The 19,338-nt window shown below is 41.1% G+C and overlaps 1 protein-coding gene across 3 annotated transcripts in view; it reads right to left on the bottom strand.

Moving 5' to 3' along the window:
* Positions 1–19,338, bottom strand: part of unc13c (unc-13 homolog C (C. elegans)) — a 110,819-nt gene that overhangs the window by 16,513 nt on the left and 74,968 nt on the right. For all 3 annotated transcript variants that reach the window (XM_086107360.1, XM_086107361.1, XM_086107359.1), the window contains 8 exons: positions 15,614–15,740; positions 14,696–14,792; positions 13,650–13,793; positions 11,565–11,642; positions 8,551–8,628; positions 3,345–3,433; positions 2,397–2,534; positions 566–689 (listed from right to left, as the gene is read on the bottom strand). In XM_086107360.1, coding sequence (XP_085963486.1) covers positions 566–689; positions 2,397–2,534; positions 3,345–3,433; positions 8,551–8,628; positions 11,565–11,642; positions 13,650–13,793; positions 14,696–14,792; positions 15,614–15,740 — 875 coding nt within the window. The remainder of the gene's footprint in view (positions 1–565; positions 690–2,396; positions 2,535–3,344; positions 3,434–8,550; positions 8,629–11,564; positions 11,643–13,649; positions 13,794–14,695; positions 14,793–15,613; positions 15,741–19,338) is intronic.

Raw genomic sequence — 19,338 nt, 5'->3', positions numbered from 1 at the left:
TGAAAAGAAATGATTTACCGATGAATCGATTTAAAAAAAAAAGAATAAATAAATAAAAACAGCACCCTATGTACATGCACATGTAGTAAAGACCTTACACGACCTTCAGCACCTCCCCCCTGCCCCCAACATTTTTGTCTCTTTCGAGATGTATTACTTTCCGTTACTTGAGACGGATTCCAATTTCAACAGGGCTTTTCTGCCATTTTGTGACATCTTGAAGCATTATAGAAAGAGCACAAAACCATAAAAAACTGAGGATTAAAAAAATAAAAGCGATTACAATTTGAAACACATGTTGAGTTCTCAAGTATTGCTAAAAAAAATAAATAATAATAATTAAATTAATTCATCTTAATAAAATCTTCCAGAACCCTCTGTGGAATAAAATGAACAGATTATGGCAAACATGAATGAATGTGTTAATCGAAAACAAACAAACAAACAAACAAACAATGTGATGATAAGTTATAGCCAAGTGTGCAACTTAATGGCTCTTAACGAGCAAATGATGAAATACATTATTGGTAATCATGCAAAAGACAAAACAAACAAAAACACTCACACTCTGGTCACTCAGCGGGGGCAAAACGATGGTTCTCTCGATGGTGTTTAGTACGATCTTCCAAAGCTCTTTGAGAACACGTTTCAGCACTGTCTTCTCACAAATCTTGGCAAATAACATCAAACTGCAAAATTGGTGTAAAAAAAAAAAAAAAAGAAGCATGTGTTTTATCACTGCTTTAAGAGACATCTTCAAATATAAAAGGATTAGCTGAGTGCTTAATAATACTTGTATGAGAGTAAATAATCAACTTGTTATGCTGTTTTCCATCCGATGGAGGATGGGAGGGCATGAGCATTTCCCACCCTGCAAACCATTCACAATTCATCTTATTACCATAAAAATTCCTTTTACAAGTCAACATCTATATGAAAAGGGTGTGGAATGCAGCAACGACATCCAAGAACAAAGAGTTAAAAGGGCTTTACTGTCTGTTGGCCGCTTGCCATTACCGCCACACAATGCTCGATGGATCAATTTTGTCCGAGCCAAGAAACCGCTGCTTAATATCTCCGTGACAGACCAATCTGTCAAACCGGGTGGCGTGGAAGGATTCCAAGTTCAGGCAGAGCGATTGTTACGCTTGCAAAAATATATCTTGAAAGGTACGCTGACTTGTAACTATGGCTGTACCCTGAAAACGACCCCAGTACCTTTGACTTGCAGGCAGAATAGTGCACTGGATTCACTTTTGTCTCTACCCTGGAAATAATGCAAAACAAAATGATGGATGCTAACACGAACATTTTTCGAAAGCCAAATTGATAAGGTGGGGAGCTCTCTCTTCGCTATAAGTCAGAATCAGTAGGCCAGCACAAACATAGCAGCTGAGAGCATATGTATTGTACTGTATAAGCATCGCTGACTAAGCTGGCCTGCGCCATGGGTTTTAACAAGGCCTATCAATGTAGCATTAGCATTTTGGGTGATATGAGCTAACAATAGCATATCGTTATTCTATGCGGAATCCAATTTATCTGCAATTGACATTGACATCCACGCAAAAAGCGTTTTCAGTTGCCTATAGACGCGACAAGATCGTAGCAATTGGCAAAGCGCTTTTTTGTTTTTGACCTCACCCCCTCATTTCGGTGCTTGGCACCAATATGCCACTTGATGGTGACAAATCCAAATTATTTGATACATGACTCTGCCCCGAGTATGAAAACAGTGAAGATGTACATTTTTTCAGTGAGTAACAGAGGATACATTCCTAGCCGCAAATATTTAGGGGGTTACCTATACATTGCTTCCATTTGAGCTGAGCATTTAGTTTGTTGAGGAATTTACGTTTTATCACGAACTCACATCCATGTAATTTAGGGGCCTAGTTTTTCGTTATTTGTGGCAGGGCTGGACCAAGATCGCCCCAAAATAGCCGAGGGTATACAGTCATCCTAAAATGTATCATTGAATTCAATGAACGCTACCGTGAGGGGCAGTAATGAACTCCTCCAGTACCCCTTTTTGTGGCATTATATTGTGCAGATGGGAGTCAGGATTAGCATTTCCATACCATAAAGAGGATTCCCTCTGTAAAATTCCATTGACCTCGATGCTTCTTTGACAATGGCTGAGAGGGACTTCTAAACCTCATCTGAACCATTTATAATCTCTGTGGCTGTTTCAGGAATGGCTTGTCTTTGACACAATCTGTTCTTTTAGCCCTCATTCTGTCTTGAGAAGGGTGTTACTAAGAGGTATAGCATCAGTATTCATGTCTCTTTAGAAAGCAAGGTTCACCGCTAGAAAAACCACTTTACTGTATGTACACTATTGTTGTTCAAACTAAGGTCATCTTACAGGATGAATAAAAAGAGACCTCACTCACTTTTTATCGAGGAGGTCCATAAGAGGCCGAAGGACAGTCTCTGCATCCATAGCAGCATTACTTCCCTTGGCCGAACCTTTCATCTGGACCAGCTCCTGGTTCATCTGCTTCACACAATCCTCGATGACCGGTTTGAAACTGAGGAATAGAAACGGAGCATTTCCTTCCGCTTGTGTCCGTAGAATGTGTAATGACATTTTGGTTCAGGGAAGAGCATTCTTTTTTGGAAAACGCAAGAACCCGAGGTATTGTTTGAATGGCAGTTGGTCTATTTTTCAGTAACAGGCTCCCTTGCTATCTTAACTTTATAACCAATATCAGGCAAGGGCCTCAGGGCAGCATGGAACAGCATGATGGAGTTGAGCATGTTTGCCTCACAGTTCTGAGCCCTGCGGTTTGAATTTTGGCTCCGGCTTTGCTGTGAGTTTGCATGCTATCCCTGACTTCCTCCCAACATTCTAAAACATGTATTTGATCAAATAATTGAAGACTCGAAAACGTCCACAGATTTAAATGTGAATGTGAGTGTGAATGGTCGTTGGTCTCGATATGCCCTGCCCGGAACCAGTTCAGGATGCCCCTTGCCACTTGACTGAATCAGTTTCGATTTGCCTTAGCTCACCTGTGACCCGAAAGAGTATAAGACATAAAAGAATATGGCGGCGTCAACAAAAGTACGCTACCCTTCCACGTAGAACTGATTGAAATTGGCTTAGTTGTTTAGAACTGGAGAGTATAACTTGGTGGACAGAAGGCCATAAACTTGGCAACGTTGAGGAGTTGTTAATTCATGAATGCTGGCCGTAAAATGCATCCCGGGAGCTTTTTATTTGTGTCTGAAATGTTTCGGACAGAGTCTCTAAATGGAGCGTGTGGCTGTTAGTTGTAAAGCAGATTAGTGGTGTCATTCGTCTGAGAAATTTGTACATGGGTTGTGCTAATACTCACCTGGAGCCCAAGACACCGCTGAGCTCATCCAACACGATGTTTAGTTTATTCTGAAGCTCCTTGAGCAGATCACTGGCCTCCGCATCCAGCTGTCATGGTAGAGAAAAAAGACGGACAGTTACTGCATGGCTGCACTCCGCAGAGCTGCTACACGGCCTTACAACTTTGCAGGATGCCTGGGCTGGAATGAAGCGGGGGGGGGGGCAAGGGGGTGTTGGTGTTCAACGGGGTCTGGTAACTTGTTTGCCTTCCGCTCGTTCTTCGTGCCATCTGTGCCGAACATCGCTCTGAATACAAATGGACGGCTCCGAGATGAGCGCGGCTATAAGACATGGCATTGGCGGAGTAGAATCAGCCAGCTAGAAGAAGCTGCGTGCACTCGTGCGTACCATACAGTAGTCACAGCTGGGAGAGTCGAATATCAAGGGAAAGTGTAGTTCTGGATTCATTCTTTCCATTTTGAATTGATGATAAGACTCAAATGAAAAATATGAGATGGAGAAACAGGCCACAGGACCGAAACTGATTTTAATATGTGATGAGTCGGATTTACCAGAATTTTGGGTCAAGAGCAACAAAGTTAGTAATGTTAATTATTGCATTGTTAGCCGTTACAACGTTACGAGTTGTTAAGCCCCGTTTATCAATATACAAGCATGTTGAACTAATTATTTCAAAATATGAACACAGTGCAAAAAAACCCCAAATAAACTTGGTTGTCAGAATATCTACGACATCTATGACAAATCTGTTGTCAGCTCCAGTTTTTCTTATTTGTAGAAATATTAAACTGACATATGAAAAATCACATTTCAATCACTTTGAATATCCCACCCCCCCAAAAAATTTATATATTTTTATAGCAAAGGTACTTTTATTCTTTATTTTAATTTCAATTTATATTATTTATTTTCAAGGCAGGATATTGCTAATTTTTGTCTTTAAGTTAAAAAAAGACTTTAGGCGATCAACAACAACGAGCAATTTTTCGGCCTGTAAACTAAATTTAAAAAAATACAAATAAAGTTGACTCACTCCTGTGGCTTGCTTATTCAATGTTGTACTTTTGATCCAAGCATAAATACAACTACGATGGAGACAAATAACTAACTAAATAAAAAAAATAATCCTTCTTACTTGTTACTTTTTCACTTTTGGATTCTCAAGGAAAAAAATCAAAGACTTCATGATGCATTGAATTCAATAGATGGGAATGGTGACTCCGGTTGCTTGGGAGCAACAAGACATTGGCCTATCAGCACTGGCCCCTAAACAGGATGATGAGCACGGCCAACAAAAACAAGATCATTCAATTTAAATTTAGAATTAAATAAAATCTTTACATTCTCAAATGATATCGTTCTCTATTTCTGATTTGATGCCCACGGACTCTCAGTCAAAGATTTGATGCACTGCTGCCTGGGTTGCCAACGGTCACGAAATAGCAGATGTTGGTCTTCGGCCTTGAACTGAACTTGGAAAGATTTTTCCAGAGGGTTCTTTCTAGAATCTAATTTTATACAGTTTACGTATAGTGTGTGGTATGCTCTTTTTCATCCATCCAACCATTCATTTTCTAATCGGCTTACCCTCATGAGTGTCGCGAGCGGGCTGGAGCCTATCCCAGCTGTCTTCGGGCAGTAGGCGGGGTACACCCTGAACTGGTCGCCAGCCAATCGCAGGGCACACAGAGACGAACAACCATCCACGCTCACACTCACACTTGGGGACAATTTTGAGTGTTCAGCTCCTTTTCAGTTGGTATTCAAATCTTGTCACCTAGCGATGATTTAGTTGGCTTGCTCCGCAGACATTGCTCTGTTGGCACATGAGCACCGCTGATTTACGCTTTTGGCTGCTCACTTATGGACACATTCATACTGCTGTCAGTTCAGCACACCACATTCCGGTATAAAATATTTTTGTGTCACAGAGAAAACTGGCCAAATGTTGGACTTTTTCATTTTACATTGTAGCAAAGGCTCGGTTTAAGCATCCGTCTCAATGGCCTGGCGAACTTATTTGCCTGACCTTTAATCAGGTGTCGGTCAGTCTCTGAAATCGTTTTTTTTTTTTTTCCCATCCTGTGTCTGCGAACTCTCACTTTAATGGCAATATGAGTGAGGAAAATCCAAGCTCACAGTTTGATATCCAAGGCCACTGTCGTACCCTGGGAGCAGAAAATTCAATTCTGACTTCAATTGGTCATCGACACTCTGGTCAAATGTTTGAGTCCTGCCAGTAATGCCGTTTTCTGAGAGGTTGTCACACCTTTCCGTATCATCTGTGGGTCATTTCTCTATAGCTTGTTTCTTTTTCAACGATTTTTTTCAAGGAAGAATAGTCAGCCTTGGTCCTTTGAAAGGTTTCAAAATAGTATTTACGTTTGTGGAATTTGCTCATGAGGAGAATCACAAGGGTGATTTGGACAAAAGAGTCTGAGAAATACAGTAGTGTAATCACAAAGTATTCTCACATAAATCCTTTAAATTTGATTTTTCTATCCTATCCTGGTAAACTATGTCAATTCAAAAGAGGTTTTGAATCTGAGTTATCAGTTTATGGGGGTCACCTCCCAACTGAATAAACTCTCCTCTGGCTTCGAGCCTATCACCAGAAGCCAAGCTTTGTTTTCATTTGCCTGTTTCAACACTTGCGTACGAGGAGCCATTCTGAATGCAGTTACCGAGTAAATAAGGGGTTGATAAACCACTGTTTAAAATGTGACACAACCTACCAAATGGGGAACAATCAAGACTGAGACCAATCTGTGGATGTCAGTATTGCGTCTATATGTATGTGTTGTTTGATGTTTTGGAAAACCTTATGCCAAACTGTCAACATTGTGCCAAAGCTGCGAAAAGCATTCCCTGAGAAACACCTGGGTGTCCGGCAGCATTGGAGAAGCCAACAAAGATTTCTGGAGTCATTAATACATCAGAAGTATATGCCCTGGAGGGTGCCGGGTACCACGATCTGTTCTCTGCACCATTTCCAGGAACGTAAAGTAATCTAGATATCTCTTGAATCCATAAGGTGAACATTTGTGGCTGCAGCCTGGATGACCTGATCCAAATCACAACCAGTTGAACTCAAAAGGGTTGTGTGGGGTGGGGAGGAGGTGGTCGACAAGCTATGACACGTTTCTTAAATTGCCATGGTTAAAAGACTGGCTGAGAGGGGGTCAGGAAGCAAGCTAAAAATAAAAAGATGGTAACGCATGTTTTTTGAGCCACTATCCCGACAGTGCCGGTGATGGTGAGATAGAGCAGCCTGTCCTGAGGGATGATGGGCAATTCAGATTCTGTATGCTTGGTGGCACATGCTGCCTGAAGGTATTCATACTAGAGGGGCGTGGTGGAGTGAAAAAAAGCGTATGAGTAGTGGCGAGAAAGGGCGGAGGGGTGGGGGGGGGGAAGAAATTCGTGCTTTTTGACATCATTCACTAAATGGCGAGAAAGGGCTGTTGGCGGGTCCTACTACACACACCTTACAGAAGGACACAACCCCCTCCTCCTGGAGAGAGAGAGCACATAAAGGAAATTGGGAGGTAGGGAGGGGGTTATCGGGAAGGTTGGGTATCAGGGTCGAGGGCATGACCATAGGAGACAAAACGCAAGGCGAGACAAGGTGTTAGATATTTACAGAGAAACATGCAATCAAGTAAGAAGAAACCAACAGGGGCTGCATCGTCACGAGTGAGATGACAGTGTTTCACACACATTGAAAGGGTTGATCTATTTGTGCACAAAAGAAAAGGTGAACTTTGAGAATCGAATTCGACTGTGTTCCAAAACCTGCATGGACCCACGAGCTCCACGTCTCTCACCAATATCTGTGATCACACAGGGGCTTACCTAAAATTAGAGTTCTTCAAACTGGGTATCCTACTTCCTCAGGTTTTGGTGTGTGTGTGTGTGTGTGTATATATATATATATATATATATATATATATATATATATATAAATTCCTCGTCTCACCCCCCCTCGGGTGGTGTCCGTCCCTCATTCAGCTCGGGTCCTCTACCAGAGGCCAGGAAGCTTGAGGGTTCTGCGCAGTATCCTTGCTGTTCCCAGCACTGCACATTTCTGGACTGAGATGTCCGATGTTGTTCCCGGGATCTGTTGCAACCACTCATCTAGTTTGGGGGTCACTGCCCCGAGTGCTCCGACCACCACAGGCACGACTGTGACCTTTACTTTCCAGGCTCTCTCCAGCTCCTCTCTGAGCCCTTGGTATTTCTCGAGTTTCTCGTGTTCCTTCTTTCTGATGTTTCCATCACCTGGGACCGCTACATCCACTACAACGGCTTTCCTCTGCCCTTTATCTATGAATATATACAGTATATATATACTGTATATATATACTGTATATATATATATATATATATATATATGTTTTTATTGACCCCCACACAAAAAGCACAATGTCTCCAGAGCCATCGTCCAGTTTTCAAAATTCTTGGTGCATTGTACTCAGGTTGAAGTGGTTATTCCAGCTAGACATTGCATTTTGACTGATTGTCATTTTGGGAAAAACTATTTGCTCATCCTAGGGCCTTGCCTATAACCGGGGGCTGACTTGTCCCAATGGTGTTTCTAACTGGAAATTTCACTGTCAGCAAAATGAGAGAGAAAATTAGACCTCAAGGTAGGTACAAGCAAAATTAGGGGAACTGATCACGAGGTAGGTTCTTTGACAGGGTAGCCAGAGTGCATAAAGCATGCTCTGTCACAGTAGCTTCCCCTTCCAAAATTGCTTTTTTTCTCCCCCCAGTAGGCCAACCATCACAGGGACCTCTGACGAGTGGTTCCCGCAACCCAGATTTGAGGCAGAGTCTATTATGTTGAAAAAGCAGTACAATGACCACAGTGACACAGAGCCTGGCTCTTTGGCAAGGTTACCATCGTCACAAGTAGGATAATCGTGAGGGAGCGGGGGGGGATTACAGCACAACACTGTCAGGGTCAATGCCTTTTCACTTCCGAAAAATGTCACGCGAAATTATAATATACATAATCATGACCTGGTACTTATTTCTCGGGCTGAACGGTGTGAGGATGTGGCGTTTCAGCCTCCGTTGCTAATTAATGGCAAGTCTGTTCAATTGTCCTTGAGAAAGGCACGTAATCTATGACAACCGACCACTGCGTCTTGTCCATATATTTCATCAGGAAGGTGGGGGGGGGGGGGGCGCAGACAGACCTGTTTCCCTCCCATTGACTCGAACATCTTCTCCAACTGGACTCTGAGCTGCTGAATGTTGTTGAGAAGAATGCAGGGCTGTCAAAAGGGGTTCAAAACAAATGGGACGTTAGCACACAATACATATTTAATGTTCACGTCTCGCAAAATAAATGACAGTGCCTATTGGGCAGAAGCAGCACATAAGGTTTGACTCACTTATAAAATGGAAAACACATGGCGAGTACGTCAACAAAAGAAGCAACCCCCCCCCCCCCCCCCCCCTCCAAAAGAAAACGTAGGAATGGCAAACATCCATCGGTTTGGCTTTCCTGTCGCATCATCTACACAAGTGATGCGAGACGTCTGTACTACATTGTCAGTCAGCAGAGGAAGATTATGCTACTGGGAGAGGAATGCCTGCGCTGAATACACCGGACATTATCGATTTTTCAGCTCCCTGACAAATTTAACAGATGACGAACATTAATCACAACACTTTTTATGCTAGGCCGCCAATAATTCTTCTCAGCTTTTAGTCAGGCGTGCATTATCTGCCCCAAATAGTAGCAAATTCAGCCCCGCAGCTTATAAAAAGGAGGATAGATTTAATGGATACGGCTGAGATTGTGTTCACCACACAGGAGTATGATTGTTTCCTTTCAAACCACTAAAAGCAGACCAGGAGAACATACTGCACATACAGTAATGACTCCATCCTCCTTTTGCATTTCTCTTTTTTGCGATCCTTTTGCATCCGGTGTTTAGAGAATGAATAATGGGAAACGAGATTTCTCCGAAACCTTCTGTAACTTGTGGGAGGCTGAAAAATGTTGCGGAACTGCCCATTAACGCAGGAACCTAAAATCACAGTGACAGATGAAATGTGTCTCATGGCTTATTTACAAGCTTGGCTATGAAATTTATTTAACCCTTTGAGTTTCAGGGGAAGTTAAATTTTAAAAAATCGGTATTCTGATGAATATTATGTTTGTGGAATCCACTCATTTTTATCCATCTAATGGGGATCCCATTTTGCTTTGTGCTGCCACTTGTTGTCGACTGAAAATGACATCACAGTGCCTAAGAGCCCAGCTAACGACCGTCACGGCTCACCTCTTGTCTGGGTTTGGTCATGTGACATTCACAAGCTGGGGAAATGTTTGACTTGACTGCCACTTTAAAGGCTTGTAAAGTTGCTTCTTTTTTCTTGACTTAAAATTTCAGATCAGATTCATTGACTTCCTTTAATTGCTTTTAATACAGGTAATGTACACTCACCAACCATAACTTAAAGTACATATTATTAATTGAACAAAATGTGTATGATTAGTATTATCGTGCTTGCCATTTAATGTGAGGAGTTTTTAAATCCAGTACAGTATTGGAAAAGTCTTCTCTGACCATCTCAGTTGTCGTACATAGTAACGATCTGTAGTCACTAGCTTAGCCTAACCTATGCTAATGATTCAGTAGGATCATCATTCTAGGAAACATTAGCATAAAAAAACAGTTAGCATGGCGGTTACTGAGCGTGCCTTCAGGTACTTTTAGAGTTGTCTTGCAGCATTCTTCACTGAACACTTTTCATAACCTTGAAATATTGTCGGTCCTGTCGTAAACAGAAACATGAATAATGCTAGAAGTAAAAGTCGAGGACAAGGTTTCTGGCTTTGATGCAGCGTCACCCGAATTACTGGCACGATAGAACTATTTTTTGTCACCGAGCATGTTTTTCTTCCACTAACACTTCCAGTTCAACCACTTGAGACTTTTTGCTTGTTTTGTTTGTTTTTTGGCGCTTGTAGTGCAAAAAACATCAGTACTATTTCAAGTGCAAATCTGCTATCGCTAATCGCTAAACCAGTTATAAAGAATATGCCTGCTTCAAGAGAGTTCCTAATATGAGGTGGGACAGTGTTCCAAAGCTGGAGGGCTGAGCGACTGAAGCTCCCCAGGGTGACCAGAGGTGCAGGAGGTGGAACAAGTTGAACAGTTTGCACAGCGGCATAAAAATATGTAATCACACAGCAGTTACCGCCACACTAAGTGTTTTCCATTTGATGGATTTCTATTTATGACCTTCGAGGTGTATTTCATACAGATGATTACGGTAGCTTTGTGATAGATTACGCTGTGTTCCAACTGTCCCAAGTTCAGGTTATATTGATGCCACGGAACTCTAGCGAAGGAGAAAAGTCTCTTTCCCTAACACACCCACACAGATGACTGCATTGTAGCATAAAATTCACCACGTGTGGTTCGTGAGCGTTCATATTAAAGCATCAAGTTGAAAAAGTACATCAAGTCAGTGGCTACTATATAAATAACATCGCTAAATCTTCACTGAGTATCCTGCACACTGTGCTCATGACAGGTTGACTGATTCTATATAGGGGGGGGGGGGGTGTTTGTGTTTCTTTTTACAATTATGAAATTTATCAATGCGCTGCTACAATACCTCTAAGTAGATCTTTGAGTCATATAATTGCATCTCTGCATTTATCAGCTCTACATCATAGTGCACGGAAAACAAACATCATTATAGTGATTGCATTGTATTTGATGTATGACTGCCACTGCATCATGCCAATGGCTTTTAACCTTTTTTTTTTTTTTTTTTTACATTGTCATCCATTTGTCTAACAAGAAAACTGTTTTTTTTTCCAACTCAAAATATACCGTAATATTGCTTCGTTTGGAACCCTTTGCTTCATATTCCATCACCACCAGAAAAACCGGCGGGCGTAATTTGGGTGGTGGGAAGGACCTTTCGAAGTGTTTGGTCATCTGTCACATTAACCATCCGACACAAAGGTCCCGCCAAAAAAACTTTGGGCCGGGAGATAAGTAATTTTGCTTTAACGTGCATCACGACTCACGGCGCTTGACTCAACCAAGAACACTTGCATTTGCTGTTATAGCTTCGGCTGGATGGCCTTGAAATATTTATCTTGGAACAAATATAAATAACAAATAAATAAATATCAACCCCGTGTCACATATTTGCATATACAGTAGTTGAGCGCACTTACCACGTTCTCCTTGTTCAAATACAAAGGGAAGCCCTTGGAAATGATTGCGGCATACTGCAGAAGAACCTTGTTGATAGTCTGTATGGAGGGAGGGCGGGAGTCGGCATTTTAATTAGAATTGTTTGCTTTTGCTGTGAACTCATTCACTCCCAAGGATGTTTTTAAACGTCTTTTCAGACTTCGTCCAGAATTGGCTGGTACTGAATGAGTTAATGAATCACAGCAACATATCAGGGGAAAAAAAAACAATACAAGCGACGTGGCCTGATGGCATGAAAGATCAATACAGTCAGTTATTACTGAGAAACCCCCCCCCCCAAAAAACTGAGGAAAGACAATATCACTGCACGCTGCAGTAATAAGGCCAAACAAAAAAGATAGTGTGTTTCCGGTAACATGAAATTTCAGCATAGCTTTTAGGGTTTCAATCTTTTTTTTTTCCATCAAAAATTTAAACAAAATAACCATAAAACATAAAACAAGAAGACATTGAACCTGCCGTTCCGCGGCCGGCGCCGCCGCCACCTATTTAGTTTTCTCCCCGCTCCGGGGGGAGGGCGTGCCGCCGCCTCCGCCGACGTCCTCCTCCGCTCTCTGTGTTTACTCGGCCCGTGGTGTTCATCAAATAGTTCGCAGATTTTTTTCGATACATCAATGGATGCTATTTTCTTAACATTACGGTGCGAGAATGCAACTGTAACACAGAAAACGCGGTTTAAACTGTCGTCGCAGATCGCGGCCGCCGCCATGTTTCAATTTTGTTGACAGAAGACAGGGCAAACGACGCACGCACTCAACTTGAATATCGCGAGAGTTTGCACCGTTGTAAACCCTCTACACAAAAATGTAGACGGTTCTTCGAAAAAAATGCTGACCGTAAAGTTTTTTTTCGACGTAGAAATTCTCGGTCGGTCGGGTTACCGGAAACACACTACTTTTTTTTCTACGCCTAAAGCATTTGTGACTTTTTTTTTCAGAGCAACTTCTAAAGTTGATGATTCTTAACATGTCATTTGGAATATTTTCATTTCAGTTTGTTGGGTTGCTAGAATATTTTCCTTTTTTTGTGGGGTGTTGTTTTTGTTTTGTTTTTCAACATTTATTGTATTTCAAGGTATGGACTGTTGCTGCGCAAATCTCACAGAACCTTAGGTCTGCAAGCGTCAAAGGATTATTCTGCTTTTATTTGGCTTTTTTTGTGACAGAAGAACATGGCAAGTCAAGAAGACCACAGAGTGAAAGTATAGTGAAGTGAGTGGAATTACATTTAAGGTGATATGTAATCCTGAAAAAAGATTAACGTTAGGCATTGTTTTTTTTTTTTTACTTTTTCCCACAAAAGTTTTTATAAAACATGGACTAGTGTTGAAGATGACATCATGCAAGACCTCAGCAATTTTGCCTTTCCGCGACCGTCAAAGCATTGTTTACTTTTTCTTTGTCTTGAATCTCGACTATTCAATATTGTGGAAAACACAATTAATTTCAGTCACTCTATTCAAAAAGTGAAACTCATGTGATAGAAATTCACCACATACAGTGCTCATCTCAATTTCCTCGCTCTTCGCTGCTCCAAACATCCAAAATGACCCAGAGGTTATTCTCATGTCGCCATATTAAGGACCATTGACGCGTCATTGTCGAGACGTCATCTTTACTAGACGTTTCCATGAAAGGACAACGTTAAGGAACGGTCGTCTCATTTCCCCAACAAAATATTTCTACCTCCTCCTTGTCTCCGTTCTCTGTCACTCTCCTCACTCCTCAATGGAATTTCTGGAGGCGAGTCACGAGCATATAATAAAGAGACGAGCAAGGACTTAGGTTGCAGCTCGAGAAATGAGAATGAAATGAGCCCAGTGTTTTTATTCCAACTATTTTAATGATGATATGTATCTTAAAGCTAATGGTGATGCACAGTCTCTCAACAGTAAATACACTGTTGGTTTTCTGATGGCACAGTTTGACCCTGGAACACATTTCTACTTTCGATTAAAAAAAAAAAAATCTTCAACCCCCCTTCCCCAACAAATCAAATACATTTCAAAAGCTCCACTGTGTCTTGTTGCCAAATAAAAACCTGACCTTGGCAAATCGGCACATGAAGTGAGCCAGAGCCTGGGGGTTCGGACACTCGAGCTTCTTGATGATCTCAAAACTCTGGTTCAGCTGCGTGAACACGTCCACCACCGAACAGGAGAAGAGGGCGTGCTCAGACGTCTGCTGGAACTGTTGAGAGAAAAGCGTATTCAAATGTAGTATTGCACGAAATGAGTGAAATGTCGTTTTGAACACTGGAAAGATCCTAGTACTTCTTTCTCAAAAAGCAGGACTCAAATCCACTGACTGAGATATCTCTAGGTCAGTTTTTACGTATCAATCAATTATTAACATAAAGTCACATATTTAAGGTGCAATTACGAAAGTGTGAAATTATGTTCTGATATACTCATTGTAATAGAAAGATCTGCACTGAGCACAGATCCAAAATATTTGAAGGGAACAGAGTTTTATCTTTACATCAAGTGGCATTCAAAAAATTCTACATTCCATACAATAATCTAAACAAATGAAAAATAAATAATTTATAAATAAAATAGACACAATGCAGATATAAAATATTCAGAATGCACAATTTTCAAATTTAAAATTGCAATGGTGAATGGCACAATGGTTGTAAACTCATTTTTGTGAGCTTCGAAAGATAAAATAAAAAACGGTTCTTCCAGCGTTTTGTAAATTTTTCTAGGAAAAAAACAGTTTCTATAATTTGTATTTATATTAAATTAAACTGATCCATACAGAAAAAAGGGTGCCAGAAGGCAACTAATTTCTTTATTCAACTCATTCTCTAATATACTGGCAGCCTCACCCCACCCTTTTCTCTTTTTTTTTTTTTTGCCTTGAAATCAGTTTGTTTCTGTTTCATTCAGTCCCATTCGTATTCCTGTCTCGTGCGCGACCCGAGGCAAAGAATGCCTCTTGTCTGTGTGAAATTCCTTTTTATCTGAGAGACTCTCTCCTCCTGGAGAAGCGCAATTCTTTTTAGAGGGCTTCTCCTTGGCCCATTTAAATAAAGCAAGGAACACTTTCATTTTTTATTTTATGTTATTTTGATTTTTTTTACTCACGCCATCTTTCTTGTCTCTCTCCAAAGCTCCATTGAGGAAATCCATTGCCACGTCCTCATTCTCGTCAAGCCACTGAATGACAAACGGCTCAAACCACCTGAAGGAGAAAAGAAGACGTTTGCAGTGTACCTTATGATTGTGCTTGGGTTAAGGTAAGTGAGGAAGTCACGTGATTCAACATGGTTTTATTTGTAGTAGGATTCCTTTTACAAGACGACCGTATTTCCTCCACTCTAATAGCTGGCCTAAGTGACCTGGTGTGTTTGCCACTTCACCAAATGTGCTCATCACTAGGTGTCTTTAATTCTTATGACTATAGCTGATAACGCGACAGATGTCTTAAGCCGACATGCATCTTTCAAGCTGCAAGTTTATGGTGGCACTGAAACATTTTAACCCAACCAACCAACAAAAAAAACATCTAAAGTGCTGTTGAATTCCTGTCATTATTTTATTTTATTGAATGCTAGTGCGCTTTTACAAACTCCGCCAAGGTTAACTTTGAAATCTGTTCGTGTGACTCGCGCTCCTTTTTGTATGTTGAAGAGTGACACGGAATTTAATGTACGCGTCGCCCACCATCAATATTAACTTTCAGACAATGTTGCCTCTGCGACAGTCGTCCAACTGTGCTGATAAATCAGGTGTGACAAAGTATTCGTGTGACTTTCCCCTCCTCGCCGTCATCTCGGAAATGCATTGAAACTCGTATTGAACGGACGGTTCATTTTCTGCGGCGACTTAAAGTGGTCTCTTAATTAAGGGATGCAAAAATGTTGGCATGATTTGATCAAGAAGGAATTCCATCTGGCTATTTAGCACCAATATATCTCGGCAGCATCATTTCACATGTGATACGTTTTGACCGTAGGTCCATTCAGTGTATGTACGTTGAGGAAAAGAGCGCACATTACTTACAGAGAATACTCTGGCGGAACCCCCTTGAAGGCTGGCAATTCACGCACGTACTCATTATGGAACCATTTGACTTTGAAGTGAAGATTCATGTATTCGGTGCTTTTGCATAAGCGGTGCTTATCATGCTCTGAAATGCAGATTAAAACAAAGGAAAGGGAAAACGGTTAGCTCAAAACACTTCACGGCCAAATCGTAAAGCTTGGTCAGAAAAAATAAAATAAAAATAAATCAAAACAAGCTTGTTCCATTCAACCTGTAACATTGTTTTCGAATTCACTCCAACTCGAGAGACCAAAAATGCGCAAGCGTGTTCATTATAAATACGAGACTTTGGTTGCCGTGTTTGCTTTGACAAAGACAGACATCTTCCCAGGCACGATCGTGCCAACACCCTGCAGCTATTGACGGTATTAGAGAATAAAAAGTATCCAGCAGCTCCCTTTAGAAAAGACAGAAAGCCCTTGAATGATTGCAGAGAAAATCCAGATAAATCCGTTTTTGCCTGACGTTGCTGCTGAGTCATGAAGTCTTGTCTCACTTATTTTGGAGCAATTAAACCTTTCTGTGGGGTACCCTCGTCATGATCAAGTGTAACAAGGCGAGGAAAAATAAACTTGGAAATACTTAATGTAAATCTCTAATATGAGAAATACCTGACGTGTTCTTTTACAGTATCCTCCATTGTCAAAGGTCGGAGCAAAACATTTTATGGGTTTCCCTACTTCATTAATAAATGTGGCACTGCCTCTTTAAAGTTGAACACACACCTCTGACTCTCCGATTTATTCTCGTGATGTTCATGGGGAGGTAAGCATTTTTCGAGTTGGAGAAACTTTTGTTTTCATTTACAAGTTTTAAGGATTTCGACACATTGCTGTGCTCTTGCCACTCAAGGGAGGGCAAGAATGATGCTGTCAAAGTAAAGAAGTGAAATCCAAACATCGATTTTTAACCATTTTACATCAACATGTCTTTTCGAAAGCCACAATGGACAGATTTCATTCAAAAAAAATTAAATCCCAATAAAATATTTGCTGTCTGTCGACAGGAAGTTACATGACAGTCTGTACATTCATGAAATAGTCTATTAACTTTACAGCTCAACCCATATTATATCTAAAATAAGTTCAAAATATTGATTGATAATAGCAATTGAATTGTGGACTAACGTGTACGGCCACAGCATCGTGTCAAAAATGAAGCTTAAGATGCTAACAATATGAAGGAATTCATCTATGGCTGCTTTCATTTAGCTCACACCTCCTTGACGCTAACTGAATAGACGGTTGGAATCCAGCTCGTTGCACTCAAGCTGTCACGCCTTAATCCTGATAAGAACCACGGGTGCTTAGCCTGATGAATAGCGCTAACTATAGCCTGCCATCCCACACTCTTTTTTTAGCCCAATGAAAATATTGCCAGGTGCTTAAATTACCTTTTTTTTTTTTTTTAACGTACACATGCTTGTTGCATTCAAATAACCAAAGCAGTACTGGCTCTTGCTAGATTTCATGAAGACAAAGGTTGCGAGGGCGATGACGGATTTTCACACGCTCTGAAAATAACAAAATAAAAGCTGCACCGCAAATGTCATCTTTGTTTTGGTTCTCATTTTATCACTGATCCCCGACTCCTGACACAACAAATAGCTCACACTCTAGTTTGTGTAGTAGAGCCCTTTTTTCCTTTGCTCCATGCTTGCCTTTTAACCTCCTAACTGTTGAGTTAGTTCAAATAGTGTTTACATTTTGACAGTTTGGCAGGGATCCCCGGAGCCCGAGTAGAAGACTTTTTGGAAAGCACTTGCAGTATCCTTCCTGAAATGAAACCAGTCAACGTTTTCCAGTTGTTTTTCCTCCGAGATCGCTGCCCTCATCCACACCCGACCGTCATGGGTGAATCGGCTTTGACGACACAGAGAAATGTCAAGTTTCACTTGGTGGCAGATTCATTCGGAGTATGTTTTTCAAAAGGCGATCGGTCATCCGTGTGCAAGAACTGAATGTCAGGAGTGAGGAGCGAGATGGTACAAACTGTTTGGAAAACAGCAAAAACATCAAGTAAAAAGTCAAGTACCTTCACAGTCCACATTCACCGTTTATTCCAACGCCTTTTTAATCGTTTCTGTAGTGCTGAAATACACACCATGTTTTCTTTTCTTAGTCACATTTATACTCCTTTTATGCTACCAGGCATTAAATTAACAACCCTCCCCCCCCCCCCCCCCCCCCTTTGTGCAATATACGAGGAAGCCAAAGCACCCAAAGAGCACGCAAACTCCACACATGTAAACTGAGATTTGAACGCAGAACCTCGAAGTGTGAAGCAGATGTACTACCCACTATCGCTCCATGCTGTCAGTTTTGGCCAAACACGGCCATATAAAATTTGTCACCTGCTATCTCTGGGAAGCAGATGGAGGTCATTTCAAAGAAAAGGTCAGCAGGTGTTTAGTAAGATTGTGTTTGCATTCATTACATTGTCATCATGAGTTTTTTTTTTTTCATAGTTCCTTCCAGCATCCTATAAGTTAGTATATTTTATTTGTGTGTTAACTGTTCTCACAGATGTCATGCAAAGTGCTTGATGGGTTAAAAAAAACAAAATCACAAACATCGTAGTTAAATCGAGGAACTAGGTTAAGAGTGTTCAACAAACTCATGGTTTTAGAATATAAGAGGAAGCTGAGGTACCTGAACAAAACTCACGGTGGGATTCAAACGCAGAACCACTTGACTGTGAGACAGACATGCTCACCACTACCTACTGTGCAGCCTGCATCATTTGTACGGGAATCTTTTTAATCACACCATGTCCCATTTGCTTATTGGGACATGGTGTGAAAAAAAAATGAAACTCGAAATAAAATGAAACTCGAAAGGACAAAAAAAGTGTCTTTTTCCATGTTATATATTTTGCAATTGCAGTCTCTGACTGGCCCTCAATAGAGGCTACGAAGTCAAAATCGAACGTAAAATTGTCGGTGCTTTTATTTTGAAAGTTGTGCTTTTACTTTTTGTGCAAACGTGTGGATGTTGGTCCAAGCGATGGAGCAAGCGTGAGCTACGACTTGTCTGCGATGTTGCCAATTCAGAAAAAACTTTTACTACATTTAGTGACTTTTCTCGACTCCTCGAGCAACTATATTTTCCCCTAAAAGAGACGAGCAAAAGCGACCAGAGTGGTCGTAATGTTAACAACATTTTAATTTCCTGCATGGTGGACAAAAGAGGGCCAAGAGGACTTGGGAATACTCAACGCAAATCGACAGTTTCACGGACTCCGCGTATCGGGTGTTTTGGAATGTGTAAAGATTTAACTTTAATGGCTGCTTTTAAGTTTGTTTCGAATGACCATCCGTCCATCCATTTTCAACACGGCTTATCCTGAAGAGGGTCGCTGGTGGTGCTGTAGTCTATCCAGTTCACACATAGAGACGAACAACTATTCACACCCACATCCACAGCGTCACCGTGTGGGAACCGATCCCACGCTGCCTGCACTACACCATCAGCGACTCTTGTTTAAATTGTGTACTTCCATTTGACAACAATACTTGCCATTTTCACATGTAGCATTCTATTGAAATAAGAATAATGTTATTTTTCTCAATATGGTCAAAATAATAAGGATGGCCCTTGGCAAGAGTTCCAGTTTTCCATGTGGCCCCTGTGCAAAATTAATAGCCCCAACATTGCTCGGAGAAAAAAAAAAAGCACCCCTGA

Source organism: Hippocampus guttulatus, chromosome 3 (assembly GCF_054856545.1).
Source record: "Hippocampus guttulatus isolate MCC_2025c chromosome 3, RoL_Hgut_1.0, whole genome shotgun sequence".
Classification (NCBI taxonomy): Eukaryota; Metazoa; Chordata; class Actinopteri; order Syngnathiformes; family Syngnathidae; genus Hippocampus; species Hippocampus guttulatus.
This window is presented reverse-complemented; position numbering and strand designations above follow the sequence as displayed.